At 45.3% G+C, this 15,806-nt stretch overlaps 1 protein-coding gene across 1 annotated transcript in view; it reads right to left on the bottom strand.

Annotated features, from left to right (window-relative positions):
- The window catches only part of kcnh5b (potassium voltage-gated channel, subfamily H (eag-related), member 5b), a 91,381-nt gene that overhangs the window by 66,861 nt on the left and 8,714 nt on the right, over nt 1–15,806 (bottom strand). The window contains 5 exon segments of the mRNA XM_069152807.1: nt 167–559; nt 4,757–4,872; nt 11,613–11,741; nt 12,948–13,054; nt 15,673–15,796. Coding sequence (XP_069008908.1) covers nt 167–559; nt 4,757–4,872; nt 11,613–11,741; nt 12,948–13,054; nt 15,673–15,796 — 869 coding nt within the window.

Here is a 15,806-nt window from a genome sequence, read left to right on the forward strand (position 1 = left end):
TTAAAGCAGTAGAGTCCAAAGAGTAAAGCTCTGTGCAAACACTTCAGGCCCTTTCGAGGTTTAGATTTCTATGATTGAACAAACTTCAGCTGACTGACGACCGCACACACCTTCAGTCACACCCGAGAAAAGCATAAATTTTTTTTAAAAAAAAGCCCGACCGTACCTCATCCACGTTCTCGAAGGCGTTGATGATGTCGTAGGGCAGGCAGGACAGCAGGTCGATGACGAACCACGTCTTCAGGTAGTTCATGCGGATGAGTTTGGGATCGGAGATCACCTCGCCGCCGGGCCCCACGAAGGTGGTGTGGAAGTTGAGGACGATGTCCACCAGGAAGATGACGTCCACCACGCTGTCCAGCACCAGCCACACGATGTTGTTCTGCTTGGTCTTGAAGGAGACGTTGTAGGGCACCATGATGGCCGTGTAGAAGGTGAGGATGAGGATGACCCAGTCCCAGGTGGTCTTGAAGGTGCAGTAGTGGAGGATTATGTGGGGGGGCGTCTTGGGGGCCTCCTGCTTGTACTGCGGGAGGATGTCGGAGTTGAGCTGCAGCACCTGGAGACAGGAGAGAGCAGCAAACAGCTGCTTAACGAGTCTTTATTGGGTTTCATTTTACCTGTCCTCTTCAAAGAGTTCATTAAAGCACCGTTTAATCATTACATATTAAAACACAGTCAAACACATAAATGTGTCAGGAGTCCAGTTTTTTCCTCCGTTTTGCCCCCGATCACCTCTCCTCCTGTGTCCCCTGTCTTTGTCTGTGGCCACGCCCCTCACCTCCCATGGCCACGCCCCTCACCGGTCCCAGCAGATGTAGCCACTCACCCCTGATCACCACCTGCAAGTGTGCTGCATCTCCCTGATCACCTCCCCAGACTATATGTAACCTGCCCCTGCACAACTCTGGTTGTCGGTTCATTTTTGTTTAGTCACCCGTCCGTCCTCCGTCTGCTCTCTGTCAGCTCTCCATCGTTCCCGTTCCTCCGGCCTCTGTGCCTCCTGCGGATATTCCCCGTCAAAGTCACCAGTCGGTGGAGTTGCCCTCCCGGCTCGGAGGATTGTTGACGCCGTCCCTTCCGCTGGTCTGCTGGCTGCCCTGTCAGCCGTGTCCCCCTGGAGCTGTCGGTCGAGTTGCCCTCCCGACTGGAAGTAAGTGGACAGATAGGTGCCACCTTTTGGTTCGTTGTTTTTTGTTTGTTTTTTACAATAAAGACTGTATTTTGGAACTTGATACCTCGAGTCTGTGAGCTTGCATTTGGGTCCTGGAAAAACACCCACCACATAACAGAATGAACCGACAACCAGAGTTGTGCAGGGGCAGGTTACATATAGTCTGGGGAGATGATCAGGGAGATGCAGCACACCTGCAGGTGGTGATCAGGGGTGAGTGGCTGCATCTGCTGGGACCAGTGAGGGGCGTGGCCACGGGAGGTGAGGGGCGTGGCCACAGACAAAGACAGGGGACACAGGAGGAGAGGTGATCGGGGGCAAAACGGAGGAAAAAACTGGACTCCTGACAAAATGAAGAAAAGCACGAATATCTTTTTTGTACAGGGTCATGGGTGCTCAGTGTTTAGACGGTGTGCATTTAAAGAAGTGATTTAAATGATGGCACTTTTATCAGTCCTTTAAGCATTTTGCAGTTTATGTGACTGTTGCGATCAAAAATGCTTTATTTTACGATGGATTTTCTGAAAAATGTTGATGTAATTTGCAGAGTTTTAAATTTGTTTTTTTTCTGATAAGATTGCAGGAATTAAAAAAGAAATTGCAAATCCAGGAAAAAAAAAATTACATTTTATCAAGCACTACCTAATAAAGAGTAATACGTAAACATTTACTTTGATGATAAGCATGCGGCACATCACAGAAATACGAGCATGTATTACCACTTCTTCTACAACATGTCTTACTACTTGCACCATTACCACCTGCACATCTCCACTTGGCATACTGTTACTAATACCACCAGTGTTACTTCTTGTTCTTGCACTTGTACTGTTACTACCACAACAAAAACTGCATCTACCTTGTTACTACAAGCACTTCTACACAACTACAGTATTTCTACGACAACGACTGCGACGACGAGCAACTCACTGCAACTAATAATTGCAACGGATATTACTAGTTCTGTTAATAGTACCATCGGGTGATTAACAATATGCCCATCATCATCATGATGAAGACTTCCTGTTCTTCTGATAGAAGTTAGCCTCGGTTAGCCTTAGTTAGCCTCCACTGTCCTCGCACTGGGACACAATTTGACGCCGAATAACAAAGCGGCGCGGCAGAGCCGAGGATCAACAGCGGGCTTCATAACGACGGATCTGCATCTCCACTAATCCCTTTCATCAGAGCTGCCAATCAAACAGCTCAAGGTCTGGAGCAGGAACAAATTAGACAGCCAATTAGCCCAAGAGCACTGTGTGTGTGTGTGGGGGGGGGTAGAATTTTTTTTTTTTTTTTAGAAAAGACAAACCAACAACATCCCTGCTTCCACTCATCTTTAACAGAAGACGCCAGCTGTGCCTTACAGGCTGCAGAGCAGATGGATCACCTGCCAAACCGAGTGAGTGCGCTCAGGATGTTATGCAAGCCTCTAACATCCACCACCAGGGCGGGAAAATAGGGTATATTAGCTTGTTACACTGATTCTGACTTGTTTCCTTCCTTCCTTCCGTCCCAACATGACATCGGTCTTATCTTTAGATTTCACACCTTTTCCCCTCAAACTGCTCCGCCCTTCTTTGCTTACGACTTTCCTTCCTCCACAACTTCTCCTTTCCTTCACTCCTTGACTCCTCAGTCTTCCTCTTCTGTTTCTTCCCCCCTCCTCCCTCTCGTTCTTAGCCGCCCCGGAGGAAACGCTAAGAATCATCCGGAGTGCCCGTGCCACCCTGCTTCTGTGTTCTCCACCGGCATGAAATATTGATGACCTTCCGCAGCAGGGAGTGCACCGCTCGCTGGGTCCAACAACTGCAGTTTGAGGGAAGTTGGAATACGAGTGTGTGAAGAAGGAAAGGGAGGGTTGGGGTGGGTGGGTGGGGTTGGGGGGGATGGACGTATCGAAGATGGGGGTTTTTGTGTTTTGCACGCCAGCGTCTGTCAGTATTGAGAAAATAGTTTAAATATGCCTGTTAATGTTTTATATGAGGAGTTTATTTGTGCAGAAATAACGCAAAGAGCACAGAGTTGCTGTGGCGGCATATTTTTGTGAAGTGTAAGTAAGTGTGTGTGTGTGTGTGTGTGTGCGCGCGCGCATGAAGAGCCTTGCAGCTACACCTCCGTCCAGGTGACAGGTCAGCAACTGTTGTGGCACTGCTAGTATCTGAATGAGGAGCAAGAAGTTTAGGATGATTTTCTTGAGCAGTGAAAAACCATCGTTTTCATCGGTGCTCAAAGCTGATTGGTTAAAGGCTGCACCAATGATGTCAAATTTAACAATCCTTAAATGGAGCTTGGCCAGACTTGTACATTCACATGGCGAGTTTGGATCTGGGAACATCATGCTAGAAAACATAACCATCAAGTAAGAAATTATACTTTTTAGGCTTTTAGTAGTTTAATATGTAGTTTAGTAGTTTTAATGTTTAATATTTTAAAAAAAAAAGATGATTGTTTAATATTGTTAATAAATATATCCTCAGTGGGAGATTTAGTAGCAGAATAGGAGCAGAGGCTGGTCCACTAAACTAAAAATAATCTCTGCGTTATTAGATGATTAAAGCAGCTTGCCTGCAGCCCCATTAAGTGCCAACAGTCATAATTCATGTTGGAGCAGTGTTAGCGAAGCCATGCTAATGTCAGTGTTGTGCATCGTTAGCCAATGTTGGTCCGTTCGCTAATACTCGCTCATTATTACGGCTGGCTAATGAACTCGGGCAACAATTCTCAGGCGACGGTGAAAACAACGTGAACAACACGGGCCGCTGGTCGTAAAGCATCTGCGGCGTTTTATCACCTGAATCTGCAGCTCCCTCCGTTTCAGCTCATTGTTTATCTTTACCAGGCTGCTTCAACTCTCAGCACCCTCGTGGCGTTTCAGCCACCGGCGGCTGTTGTAACAGAGAAACGCCGTGTTGGCCAAGCAGTCCGACACAGCTGGAGGCCGCCTGCTGATCATAGTGATCACCTGCTGATCATAGTGATCATAGTGATCACCTGCTGATCATAGTGGAGCTTTAAGCAGCTGATATTTTCCTCAGGAGCTGCTAGCAACCGAAAACGGAGCTAAAAGAGACTTCATATCTTGTTTTATGACAATGAGATGGACACAAACACGACTCCAGATGTTTGCTCTTATATTCCTGCTTCCGCTGCAGGCGGAAATGAGCACGAGTTTGCTATGTCGACTTGAAAGGAGATGTTTTTAATGTGTTTGACACCCGTTTCCATGGCAACCAAGTGGCCTTAAAAAAATGAGAAAAAAAAAATCACTGCATTTTTAAAGGGCAATTTATAAATATTTGTTTTAATATAATTTGTAAATATACATTTCAATGTTTGCTTATAATATGTCTGACCTGAGATCACTTTCGACAGCGGGAGCACAGTACGTTGCTATGGTTACCTGCCGGTTAACACACACCAGTTTAAAGCAGTGGCCACAAAGGTCATATTTAATGATAATGTGAGAGTAAGCATGTGCTCTGTGTGTGCGTGTGTGTGTGCGTCTGTCTGTGTGTGTGTGTGTGTGTGCGTGGGTGCGTGCGTGCGTGCATGTGTGTGTGTGTGTGTGTGTGCGCTCACCTCCACCAGTCTGGACGGTTTGTGGCTGACTTCGTGTTTGCTTATGGGCGCCAGCTGCTGCAGCGTGTTGCGGTTGTTGGTGAGAGCCCGCGTGAGCCGCGCGAACTTGGTCCATCCTGCAAAGACGAGACGTCAATCACTGTCAAGATCGCAATCGTCACATTAACGCCAGCCGGCTCTTAATGATCCACACAAACACAAATCGGGGCCCCAGTCGGCACAGCTCCGCTGTTTATCCGTTCGACGGGGGAAACACAAGACACGCAAAAATATTCCCACAGCTTCTACTTCTGCCCCGAGAGGACGGAGAGCAACAGTTATTCCCGGTTCATCAACAGCCGGCCTGCAGAAAAAAGTCCTTGAACACAACCGAGTCTCTGATAGTTGCAGGGTTTCTGCTCTGCAGCCGTCCGGCGCACTCTGACCTCCACACGGATGCAGCTCTGTCCTCCAGGCCATCAGGGATCGCTCCATATTTTACACATGTTTGTCATGTTTTGTTGTGTTAAAGTTCAGCTCTTATTTATGATTCCAGCCGTTTTTTCTTATGACAAAGCCGTCATGTGGAACTGCTAAGAGCTATTAATCTGTTAGATATCTGTTCGTTTGTTTACAGCAGCACTATGTAAAATTAGGATTTAAAAAAAAAAAAAAAGGTTATTTCGCAAAAATGTATAAATAGAAATGATAAAAAAAACATGAAAGAACAGCTTGGATTCAGGCCATTTGTTGCCAATGCATTACAGACCTGTTTAATACGATGGATTGATTTTAAGAATTTTAATTAACTTGAAGTGTGCACTGAGCAGCTGGATTATCCAGGGAAATACAAGTATCGGATCAGGACTCATAATCAATTTTAAAAGACTCGGATCAGTGGAAACAAAATCTATAGTTTTGGTCCTTTAAATTGAACTTTAACTTCTACATTAACCTTTCTATGTTTCATCTCATAGCCATTGATTAATAGACTGTTCCTTTGGAGGTAGATAAGCATTTCATCATGCTGCTTTAAATAAAGTATGATTTTCATATAGCGCATTATAAATGCAGAGGAAATGCAAAACATGCAATAAAGAATGAAACAACTTTGTGGGTTCATTCCTCATCCAGTCTTGTTTTTACCCTCAAACAGTGGAAAATAAAACACTGCTTCTTTAATAACGTATTACATTAAAACCCAATCATTGATCAACATGACGCCGTGTCGGTCTGAACAATCCAGGCCAGTCCAGCAGCGGTCGTTTTCTTGGCCACGCCGCGAATGAGAGCTACTGTACTGCTCTAAAAATAAAATAAAATGTTTCAAAAGGCCAAAGGGTCGCACAGCAGAGGCCCACCACACACAGTCGTCACACATCGACCCTTTGAAGGGCCCATTACCATTAAAAAAAAAAAAAAGTGCACTTTGAAATGGCTTTTAACCCTGATGCCTCCAGCTGTGTGAAACCTCCCCTTTCAAATCCAACCATTCACTTCTCTGTGTGAAAACAGCTGGACACAACGCTGCGCCGAGGTCCATGTGAACATCAACACAACATGCCGAGTTTTATTCTGAGCGCTGAAACCCAAATCACTGGACTTCGCTGCAGGAAACGCTGTTGTGTAATTTATTGTTCGTCTTCAGTTTCAGAGCGGATTCTTTTGTGCAGTTTTCTATATGCTAATACTTAAGGTTGGCGCTGTACAGTCACAGATAATAAGCCGGGGGGGCAGGGGGGATGGCTCATCGCCAAAATGGATATTTTTCAATATATTTCCTGGCAGCAGAAGCGCTTGTGTAGCTCGCTGCATTGTACAGTAGATTGCTGGCAGTTGAAACAGTTTAAAACATAAGGTGGCCCCCCGGTTAACAGACAGATACAGTGACACTGTTACACATTTCCAAAAAGAAGTTTAAACTGAGTGAAAACTTGTGCTGCATTTCAAATGGCGTACTTGCATACTAACACGTATTATGAATTCCTGCGCTACACAAGTAAGAGTCCTAACATGCAAGAGCACTATTAAAAGCGCAATGTGCAACGATGAATAAAATATAATGATCAAAATACAACAAAAAAAAGCAGACAATAAAACAGACAGTGATTCAATAAAAGTGAAATCAACAAAAAGCAAGTCTAAAATAGTGCGTCTTTAAGAGTGATTTACAATAAAAACATAATCTCCCATCACTGTCTTTAGGTGGTTGGAAACAATGTAAATACAAGCGAACCACAATAAGGAGGAAACGTGTTTCTTACTAACAAGGAAGTGGCGGACTGCTTGTTTACTTTTACAGAAGCAGGAGTTTGACTGCAGGACCTTTCCTCTCTGGTGTTATTCCTTAAGTGCTTTTTTTATACTGCCTTTCGAGGTTGCATCATTCCCCGTACAGCGTGCATGTATTATAGAGCCGCACCGTGCATTAAAAGTGTTAGGGAATGATAGCGAACCACTGGCACATTAAAAAAGAGCCCACGTGTTCGTTTTTTTTCTTACCCAGAAACACTTTCGACGTGCAGCCGAACGGAGGAACATGTCGCGGCGGCGTTTGTGCGAGTGCGCACGGACGGCCTGCAGGCGTCCACTGGACACACGGGCACAAAAGGACAAAAGGGCCTCACGCAGAGCATGAGGGGGAAACAGCAGGGCGGGTAAATAAGCGGTCCTTTTTCATGGTTAATAGTAACGCTCCTGCTGTGGTTCCCCCTCAAGAATGCAACTCCGCTTGATTTATCAGACTGGAGCACAATGGAGGTGTGAATAAAGAATCCAAAAAAAAGTAAAGGCCCGGGCTAAAAATAACACGGGAGCAGAACTGGTGCACGCACGACCAAAGTGAATTCTGGAATGAGATTTTGATCAGCAGCTCCACACACACACACACACACAACTCACTACAGTGCAGGAAACGATTTGAATTTATAGACAACAGAGAGACTTGTCCTGCAGCAGAGGGACAGACACGTGTAGGACACTTTATAAGCACTGCAAACATGTATCCAGTCTGAGCATCTTTTTTGGGTTCATCGGTGGAGATACTGCTTGCGTCGTTTTGAATGGATGTGCCCTTACAAACACAGCTTGGATGTGAACAAACAAATGTTTAAATTCACTGTGGAGGTGCGCGCACACTAAATGTTAATTTACTTGTTTGTTGCCAACAGGCGAGAGCGTTTTCTTCAGTTAGCATGGAGCTGTTCGTATAGCAAGTTCAGGACGGCGTCCGACAACGCTGGAGACGGTCAGGGGCTCAGAAAGAGAAAGGTCTGCAGGGGAAGATGGAGTGAGCTGAACATTCACAAAACCAGCCAGTTAGTACCCATTTTCTGTTTTCCCGTTTGAAAACTCGTCCAATGAAGTGTAAATGTCCGCGCTGTCTTTGTAACCACCTCCGACAGATCATGAAAGGTTCGGTAAATCTGTTTAACTGCTTCCTCGCTGTTTGAGGGCAGCGAGCAGTAGCTTCCCCAAGCGTAGACCGTCTCCCATACAGCACGAGGAGGTCCTAAACTGGGCCACGACCACCCCTTCCTAATCTACTGTATCGATTTGTGCGCCGCTGAAACAGTTCCAACCAGACCTCCAGACGTCAGTTCATCCTCGAGTCCAAGTAAAGTCCAAGTTTCTTGAAGTCATTCACGAGAACGAGATGAGCAACCTAAAAACTTTTCTGCCGTCATAAGGAGGCATAAACATAATTCACAATAACCAGGTTTAAAATTTGCAAGGTGGACACTGTGAGTCCAGCTACACCTCTGCAAAATAAAAGCAGCAATTTCAAAAGCTGAAATGTCGCTTTACTGCCTGAGGCACCTCGTCACTCATCCTGAGCGGCTGTCTACCTGAGAAGTTGTCCTGCCTGAGGCCGAGCTAACAGCGAGCTGTGAAGGCGTTGCAGCTGCTGACAAAGCAAACAGTGAACACGGCAACAACACGACAGCATGTTATTCATCATTTAATAGTTCTGCCCTGCTGCATGTTTTTGTTCATTCCTTTATGTCCTCAATGTTTTCCTACACTGATGCAGCAGAGATAGCAAAGTGAACTCGGTCTGTTGTCAGCGGTTCATCCTCGATGACCACAACAAGCCGTGCACCGAGCCGATGGTGTCCAAAATGTTCCCAAATCAAAGAAGGGTGTCAGTGAGGATTATACATTTAAAAAAAAAAATAATAACAATAATAATTCGTTTTTGGAGTCGATGGAGATCCTTAGCAGACTGGGATCTGTGATGCTGACGTGTTCTGGCGTGTCGAGCCGTGGGAGCGGCCGGAGACGCGGCCGAGGGCGAGTTTGGGTCTGCAGCACGAGTGAACTCTGCCGACGCCGGCAGCGGCGAATATCCCCTCCTCACCAACGGCCTCTCCCACCCCGTCGTATCAGCAGCGAGGTTAAACTGCAGCCCTCCGCGCGCTGCTCTGTGGCACGGCAGGCTGACGCTGCAGCCTCACTGTGGCAGTCAGTTTCCCCCGCTTCGCCAGACACCACGAGACCTGGTAGCGTCCACATGCGCTTCTCACTTTTAGGGTGTCATTGATCCTTCGTGATGAGACGAGTACGAGCACGAGAATCATACGAGCATTTGTGTCAACATCTGTTGTGACGAAGAAAGATCTTCATCGGTGGCTGCTGGCTCTGGTTTCTAACGAACACTAGCCGTGTGGACACGTCGAGGCCAGCGACACACAGACCTCCGCCTCCTCGTTTACACAGACCGCTGTCTTTTAAATAAAAACATTTCTCTGAAGCTGGATTCTGGGTTCGTTCTGTAAATAGTTTTCTAATAAATTATCCATTTTATGTCAACCCGCATCAATTTCAGGCTTACGTGAACAACTTCCGGTTAGTTCCCGCCCACTCCCTGATTAAGCCCCGCCCCCTCCAAGTACAGAGACAGATCATGTGTACTCGCTCATCGACAGTAATGATCATAACACTCATGGAAAACCGTTTCTCATAAATCAATAGCGTTCATGGTGCTTCTAAAAGCAGTTTATATTTCGCCTCTACACATGCACACACAAAGGTTGGAGGTTCAACTTGTGGACCGGAGGAGGCGGAGACTGAACCACCGACCGTGTGATCAAGTGGATCAAGATGGACAGACATTTTCTGAGATGGTCTTTTTATCTTGTGGAAAAATGTGACTCAACTGTGTAAAAATCAACAATAAAGGAAGAAAATTGCAGACAAAATGCAAAATCATGGGTATTTTTTTTTTTTTAACAAGTTTACAAGTAAATTTAGCTGAAATGTTTAAGTGCAAAATATATCTATGAAGTAACCATCTTTGTCTGAAAATAATTTATTTCCACCTGTAAAATATTCATTCTTTCAGCAAACTCTTGGACAAGGTGGAGTCTTGGACAGCGAGTGTCTGATCGCAGAAGTAAACCTGAAGTTTGTCTCGGCAGCCACGGTGAATCACGGAGACGTCGGCACACTGACGTGACAGTATTTGTTCCGCTCAGCCTCTAATGGCATGTTCGACCCATGTTTTTCACGTGTCGCTGGTACACATAATGAACATGAACGAATGAACAAAACAAATCACACGACGGATCCCTGCAGCGGCGGGTGGGAGGCGGGCCGGCGCTGCAGCGTGTGCACGCGTGTGTACATGTGCATGTGCATTAAAAAAAAAAGGGGGTTGTGGGTGAGAGGGGGAGGTTGAGGGAGGGCGCTCGTCAAAGGGCAAACACGCCCGCTCAGCGCAGGCCCCGGCCGATTCCCTGGGCGGGAAGCTGACACCGTGCATCAGTCAGGGCACAGAGGACGACACCGCCACCCACATCTCCTGCGTCTCCTGACAGCAACACAACCTCCTCAAACCCAACCTGACAGCTGGAGACGCTCCGGCATCGCAGGAAACGAGGCGCGACTTGTTTCGGGTTTTATTCAGCCACAGCTTGGGATGAAATAAAAGAGGAGAAAAAAAAAAAGAAGAAAGAAATGTAGCGCAGCTCGAATGTTCGGAGATGTCTCGGTGCGAGAGGAAGGACAAGAGAAGAAGCAGAGAGACGAGAGGAAGAGTGAAAGGAGGTAAAAAGATGATGAGGAAGGACAACAATAAAGGAAGAGAAGATGGAGTTAAAAACTATGCAGGGAAAGAAGAGAAAAGAGGGCATAAAAAGTGACGAGCAACAAAGACGATAAGAAGTCCGAAATGAAATATCAACGCAGAAGATGATGCGCGAGAAGGAGAAAATGGCAACATCATTAGTTTTGGAGATAATTAGATGATGGCGCTGGAGGAGAAGCCAGAGAACCAAAGCTATTACAATTTATCCTCAGGGGAACATGAATTAAAAAACCCAGAGTCATGGCCATCCTTCCTCAAAACCACAAATGTCAACCTCCTTTTGTTGTTTCTTTCGAAGAAAAAAAAATTCCAGTCTGGACCAAACTGGTGGTGACCAGAGCAAAAATAAATTAATTAATTAAAAATCACAAAAACGTCAGGGGAAATATAAAAGAGGATTCAAAGATGAAGGTGACAGAAACTGACGAGAAAAAAAAAATAGGACGAAAGGAAGAAAAATGTGAAAAAGTTAAAATATTAATGAAGATGACGAGAGCGGAAGAAAAAGAAGCTGTTTAAGGAAGAGGAGGATGAAGACACATGTGTCCAATCAGAAGCTTTAAACTCCATACAGCCATGTTGTCACGACTCCCTCTCTGCTACACGAAGCCGAACGCACCGGAAAATTTCCGCTTTTTAAACGCACCGAAGACTTTCTGCCGCTCATCGTTTCTTCTCTCAGCTTGAAAAAAAAACACACAAAAAACAACAACATTCTGCTGTGAATTATCTAAAAATAAAACAACCAAAAATAACCTTCAACGATGCGGCTGCAGAGGAAACACTCACCTTTGGTGGTCTCGTCCTCGATGGGCTGCTTGAACAGCGTGATGTCCTTAAACGTGCAGAGGAACAGAACCACCTTGTCGTTCTCGTTCCTGATGGGAGCCACTTGCATGTAGAACCACACGGGACTTCCTGCGGCCGAGCATGTCAACAAGCCAAAAGAGGATGGAAAACAAGAGGAAAGCAGTGAATTCTCAATGACTTGTCATCACAAATGTACTCATTAAATGTACCATCTGAACAGCCGACTGCATCAGGATTTTCACATGAATAATAACTAAAGACTTTGACTGAGACCATTTCTGTTGCACGTGGACTGAATTTAGCAGAGTGATGTACACGAAGCAGGAGGAAGCAATAACCCCCAGTTACGTCTCTTGATCGACATCAGCTCTTAAAATGTGAGCGGGGTCTTCACATTAAACTAAAAAAATATATATATCTGTCGTGTTTTCATGTAAAACTAGAAATAATGAAAAACTTTCAAGGATCTCGAAACCTCTAAAAAGATGTTCTGGCCTTGTAAACCAAAGAAGAAACATGTCAGTCAATTAAAATCGAAGCGGATCGGTTTTCACACCACCTAGCTGCTCTCTGAAGGCGACACAAGTCATTTCAAACTCGGACCACTAGACTCTTTGTTTCCCCAAAACCACGCACACCTAATATCCTGCAATAAGATCATTAAACTTATCGCTGGATGTAGAATAATTCCAGTCCAAGTGCAACACTTTATGTGTGCCATAATATCATAATCCTATTTTATGTCCGATATTCTCACTCAAAAATCTCACTTCCACTTTTTAAAGTCACCTTACGAACCCAATCGTCTTTGTGCAGAACGGTTTGATTCTGAACGTTAAACATGCGAAGGAACTCGCTGTTCTTCCTGCACAGACGAGCCTCGAACCAGCTTAGCTTTTTTTGGGGGGGGGGGGGGACGTTATTACCTCTGTGCGAACTTTCAGGGCAGGCGAAACTTCCAAGAAAGTTGATTCGCTGTCGTCGTCTCGTCGAGCCTCCGACGAGGACCCCGCTCTCCCGATTTGTCAGCACATTTCTGCCACTTTAAAATTGATCTTTATACTCTTTCTTCCTCCCTGCCTCGTCATCATCCTCCCCTCACACTCTGCCCTCACGGGCGATCAATTCTCGGAGAGACGGGAACATTTTTCGTCTGCACACTTAGTCCGCTGTGCTGATCCAGTATTTAACATCACTTTACACACGAGTTACATTTCTATTATCTGGTTTAACATATTAAGACGTGGTGTAAATCTTTCCCACCTCAAACACAATTAAACAACAAACGTGATAGAAGTTCAACGGGCAGCTCACTGTTCTTCCTGTACAGCAGGATTTCGAAGCAGTTGGACTCATAGTTGTCGAACGTCTGCCTGACTTTGTCGATGTTCTTCTTGTCCGTCAGCTCTCCGTACATAAAACTGCAAAAAAAAAAAATAATAATAAAATAAGGAAACGGGCAGTTTGAGAGACAGCAGCGATCAATAGTGACTTGACCCTCGGCAGCCTCCCCCCACCTCCGTGTCACAGTAGATCATGTATGTAGCGGTGCCGTGATGTTTTTTTGTTTTTTTGGGGGTTTTTTTTGCACTGCGGGCGATGGATGAACTGAGCGCACGGTGAAAGACTTGGATCGGTGCAGCCTGCATTTCCTGGCATGGTTGTGATTAATCCTGAGAGGTTCTGAGGACATTTTAATCTGCGTTAATATAATTACCCAGAGTGATGACTTTCTGTTCCCGCAGCCTCAGTGTCTTCAAGAACTAATGAACACAGAGCTGTGCAAAGAAACGGTTAATTCTAATATAAATATGACACCGTTAGTCGTTACGTATGGAACTTAATTGTCGTTATTTTCTTTCACTTAATTGTTTATTTTGCCTTCGAAGACTTAAATGTTGATAGTCTGTCTGATCGTTTTAATTGTGTTCGATGTTGAGCAGCACTTGTTTTGGCTTATGTCGGTTTATAAATGTAACCGACTTGGTCTCGGGAGAAAGACCTCAGCTGTGTAGAAGTTACAAAAGATCAAATGGACAACAAGCCGGAGTAAAATAGTAGTTTTTGTTGAATATTCTAAAGCAAACGGTTGCGTTCATGCTGCCGTATAAATGTGCAACACTTATTTTTCAATATTTTTTTGTCATAATCATCAACAACAATCAGACAACTTCCCTGAAATATTGTGACTGTTTTCTGGGCCGTTAGATTCTTGTAGGACCGAAACAAAACAAAAAAAAGTGTCCTGATGGTGTAAACGCAAAAAGTGTCTGATGAAGAGCCTTTCTTCACATTACAAGATGTTTGAATTAAACTTCAGCGTCAGCAGCCAACGTGGACGTGACGTTGACTTGATGAGAGAAGATTAATGCTCTTTGAATGGGAGTCTATTGGAGCTCGAGGTTTTTGGGAGCCAGCCCCTAGTGGCCCTCAGCGGCACTGCAAGCCTTCACTTTTCAGACCCAAAGTCTGCCTGTTGGTTTGAACTTGAATGCAGCTGAAATGTTCTTTTTATCTTCCAGCTATATCGAACATTGGATATACAATGAAAAAGGTCCTTATGGGTGTGACTTCATCAAATACCGCTTCTGTCCCCATGGAAACACGACCTGCATTAACAGGAAAATGCTAATAAGAAAGAGCGACGTAAACTAACAACACCCAAAATAACTCGTGGAAAAAATTGATTGACTTTGAATTTCAATGAGAGAAGTTCAATGGGAGTCTGTGGAGCCAGAGGGTTTTTTTTTTTGGAGCCTCTAGTGGCCCTTTGTAGTATTGCATGTTAAGACACTTCCGCATTGGCCTTGTTTTGTCGGACCTGGATGCTACGTTCACCTTTCATATACGCTCTATGGTGACCGGCTGAAGGTTTTTTGTTTTTTTATATATAAAATGTCGATACACCCCGTCACAAAGTCTTTTACAGGGTATCAAAAAATGACCTCCTTTTAAACACTGGACCTCATTACCAGGCTGCTGTCGTCCACCACTCTGGCAGCAGCCTGTGAGTTTAAAGCTCTCAGCGGGCTCCTCCATCCTCTCCGTGTCACGTCACATCCGAACACATTGTCAGTCTCGGTGGTCCTCCTCGGCCCGGAGCAGCTGGGGGAGTGGACGGATAAATGTCTCCCGTCTCACTCACTTTTTTAGGCTGCTGGCAAGTCAAGGGCCGTCACCCCCTCCACCCCTTCCAATCTCCTCCCTCCCCCTTCGGTCAGATGGGAGAGGAGTCGCCCTTTGGAGTCGGATTTTAAAACGCCCTGACTGACAGACGAGCAGGACGCCGTCCTCGAGCTGGACCGGGCCGAGCTCTCACTGGCAGCTCCAAATTGGATTCATTTCAGAGGCTCACTGAATGGTGTGCCACCCCCTCACCCCCTCTACCCCGAACCCATCACCCCCCTCCTCTCTCTCTCTCTCTCTCTCTCTCTCTCTCTCTCTCTCTCTCTCTCTGACAAAAATGAAAATGGTCTTGCTTTGAAAGAGTGACTCTGCTGAGCTCCACACTTTTCTGAGCATGATATCAGAGCGGCTCTGGAGCGCTAAACGAAGACGGGTCTCCTGACGCATTTTTTGTTTTTTTTGTTTTTTACTGATCAATACGGCAGGACAGAATCAGGCAGGTCCGAAACAATCGGCAGTTTGTAATCTTCTCTCTTTCTTGCACTTAGATTAAAAATCTATATAAATAGATGAATAGAGAAGTTTGAAAGGGACGGCGACGAATCGTAGCAACTCCGATGTGGTTGGATAAATATATTGCTTTTAATGAGTCCCACTTTCTCTGAAGCATTTAAAACATTACAAACGCATCAACCTTGACGCTAAATAAGACGTGTGCCTGTTATACATTCAGCAGGAAAGTGTGCGCAAATGTAAAGGTGAAATGTAATGCAAACAGTTGCACTGCGAGTGGATTACAGCACCATTACCACACTGGGACCGATAACACCTCGTTATACACGGATATTACTGCAGATTTACAATGTTTGAGTGTTCAAAGACAAAATACGAAGAGAAAAATCGGGCCTTTTACCTGCATGTGCTGCTCTTCTGCATGACCTCTGCCCTGTGGAAGCCAGACAGTTTGCAGAATCCGTCATTGCTGTAAACTACAGGCCACTCCACGATCTGGGCGTTTCCCAGGAGAAAGCTGGTCTCTGCACAGAA

The sequence above is a fragment of the Embiotoca jacksoni genome, unplaced genomic scaffold, assembly GCF_022577435.1.
Source record: "Embiotoca jacksoni isolate LCO1_2020_lvr unplaced genomic scaffold, fEmbJac1.0.p SCAF_18, whole genome shotgun sequence".
Taxonomy (NCBI): Eukaryota; Metazoa; Chordata; class Actinopteri; family Embiotocidae; genus Embiotoca; species Embiotoca jacksoni.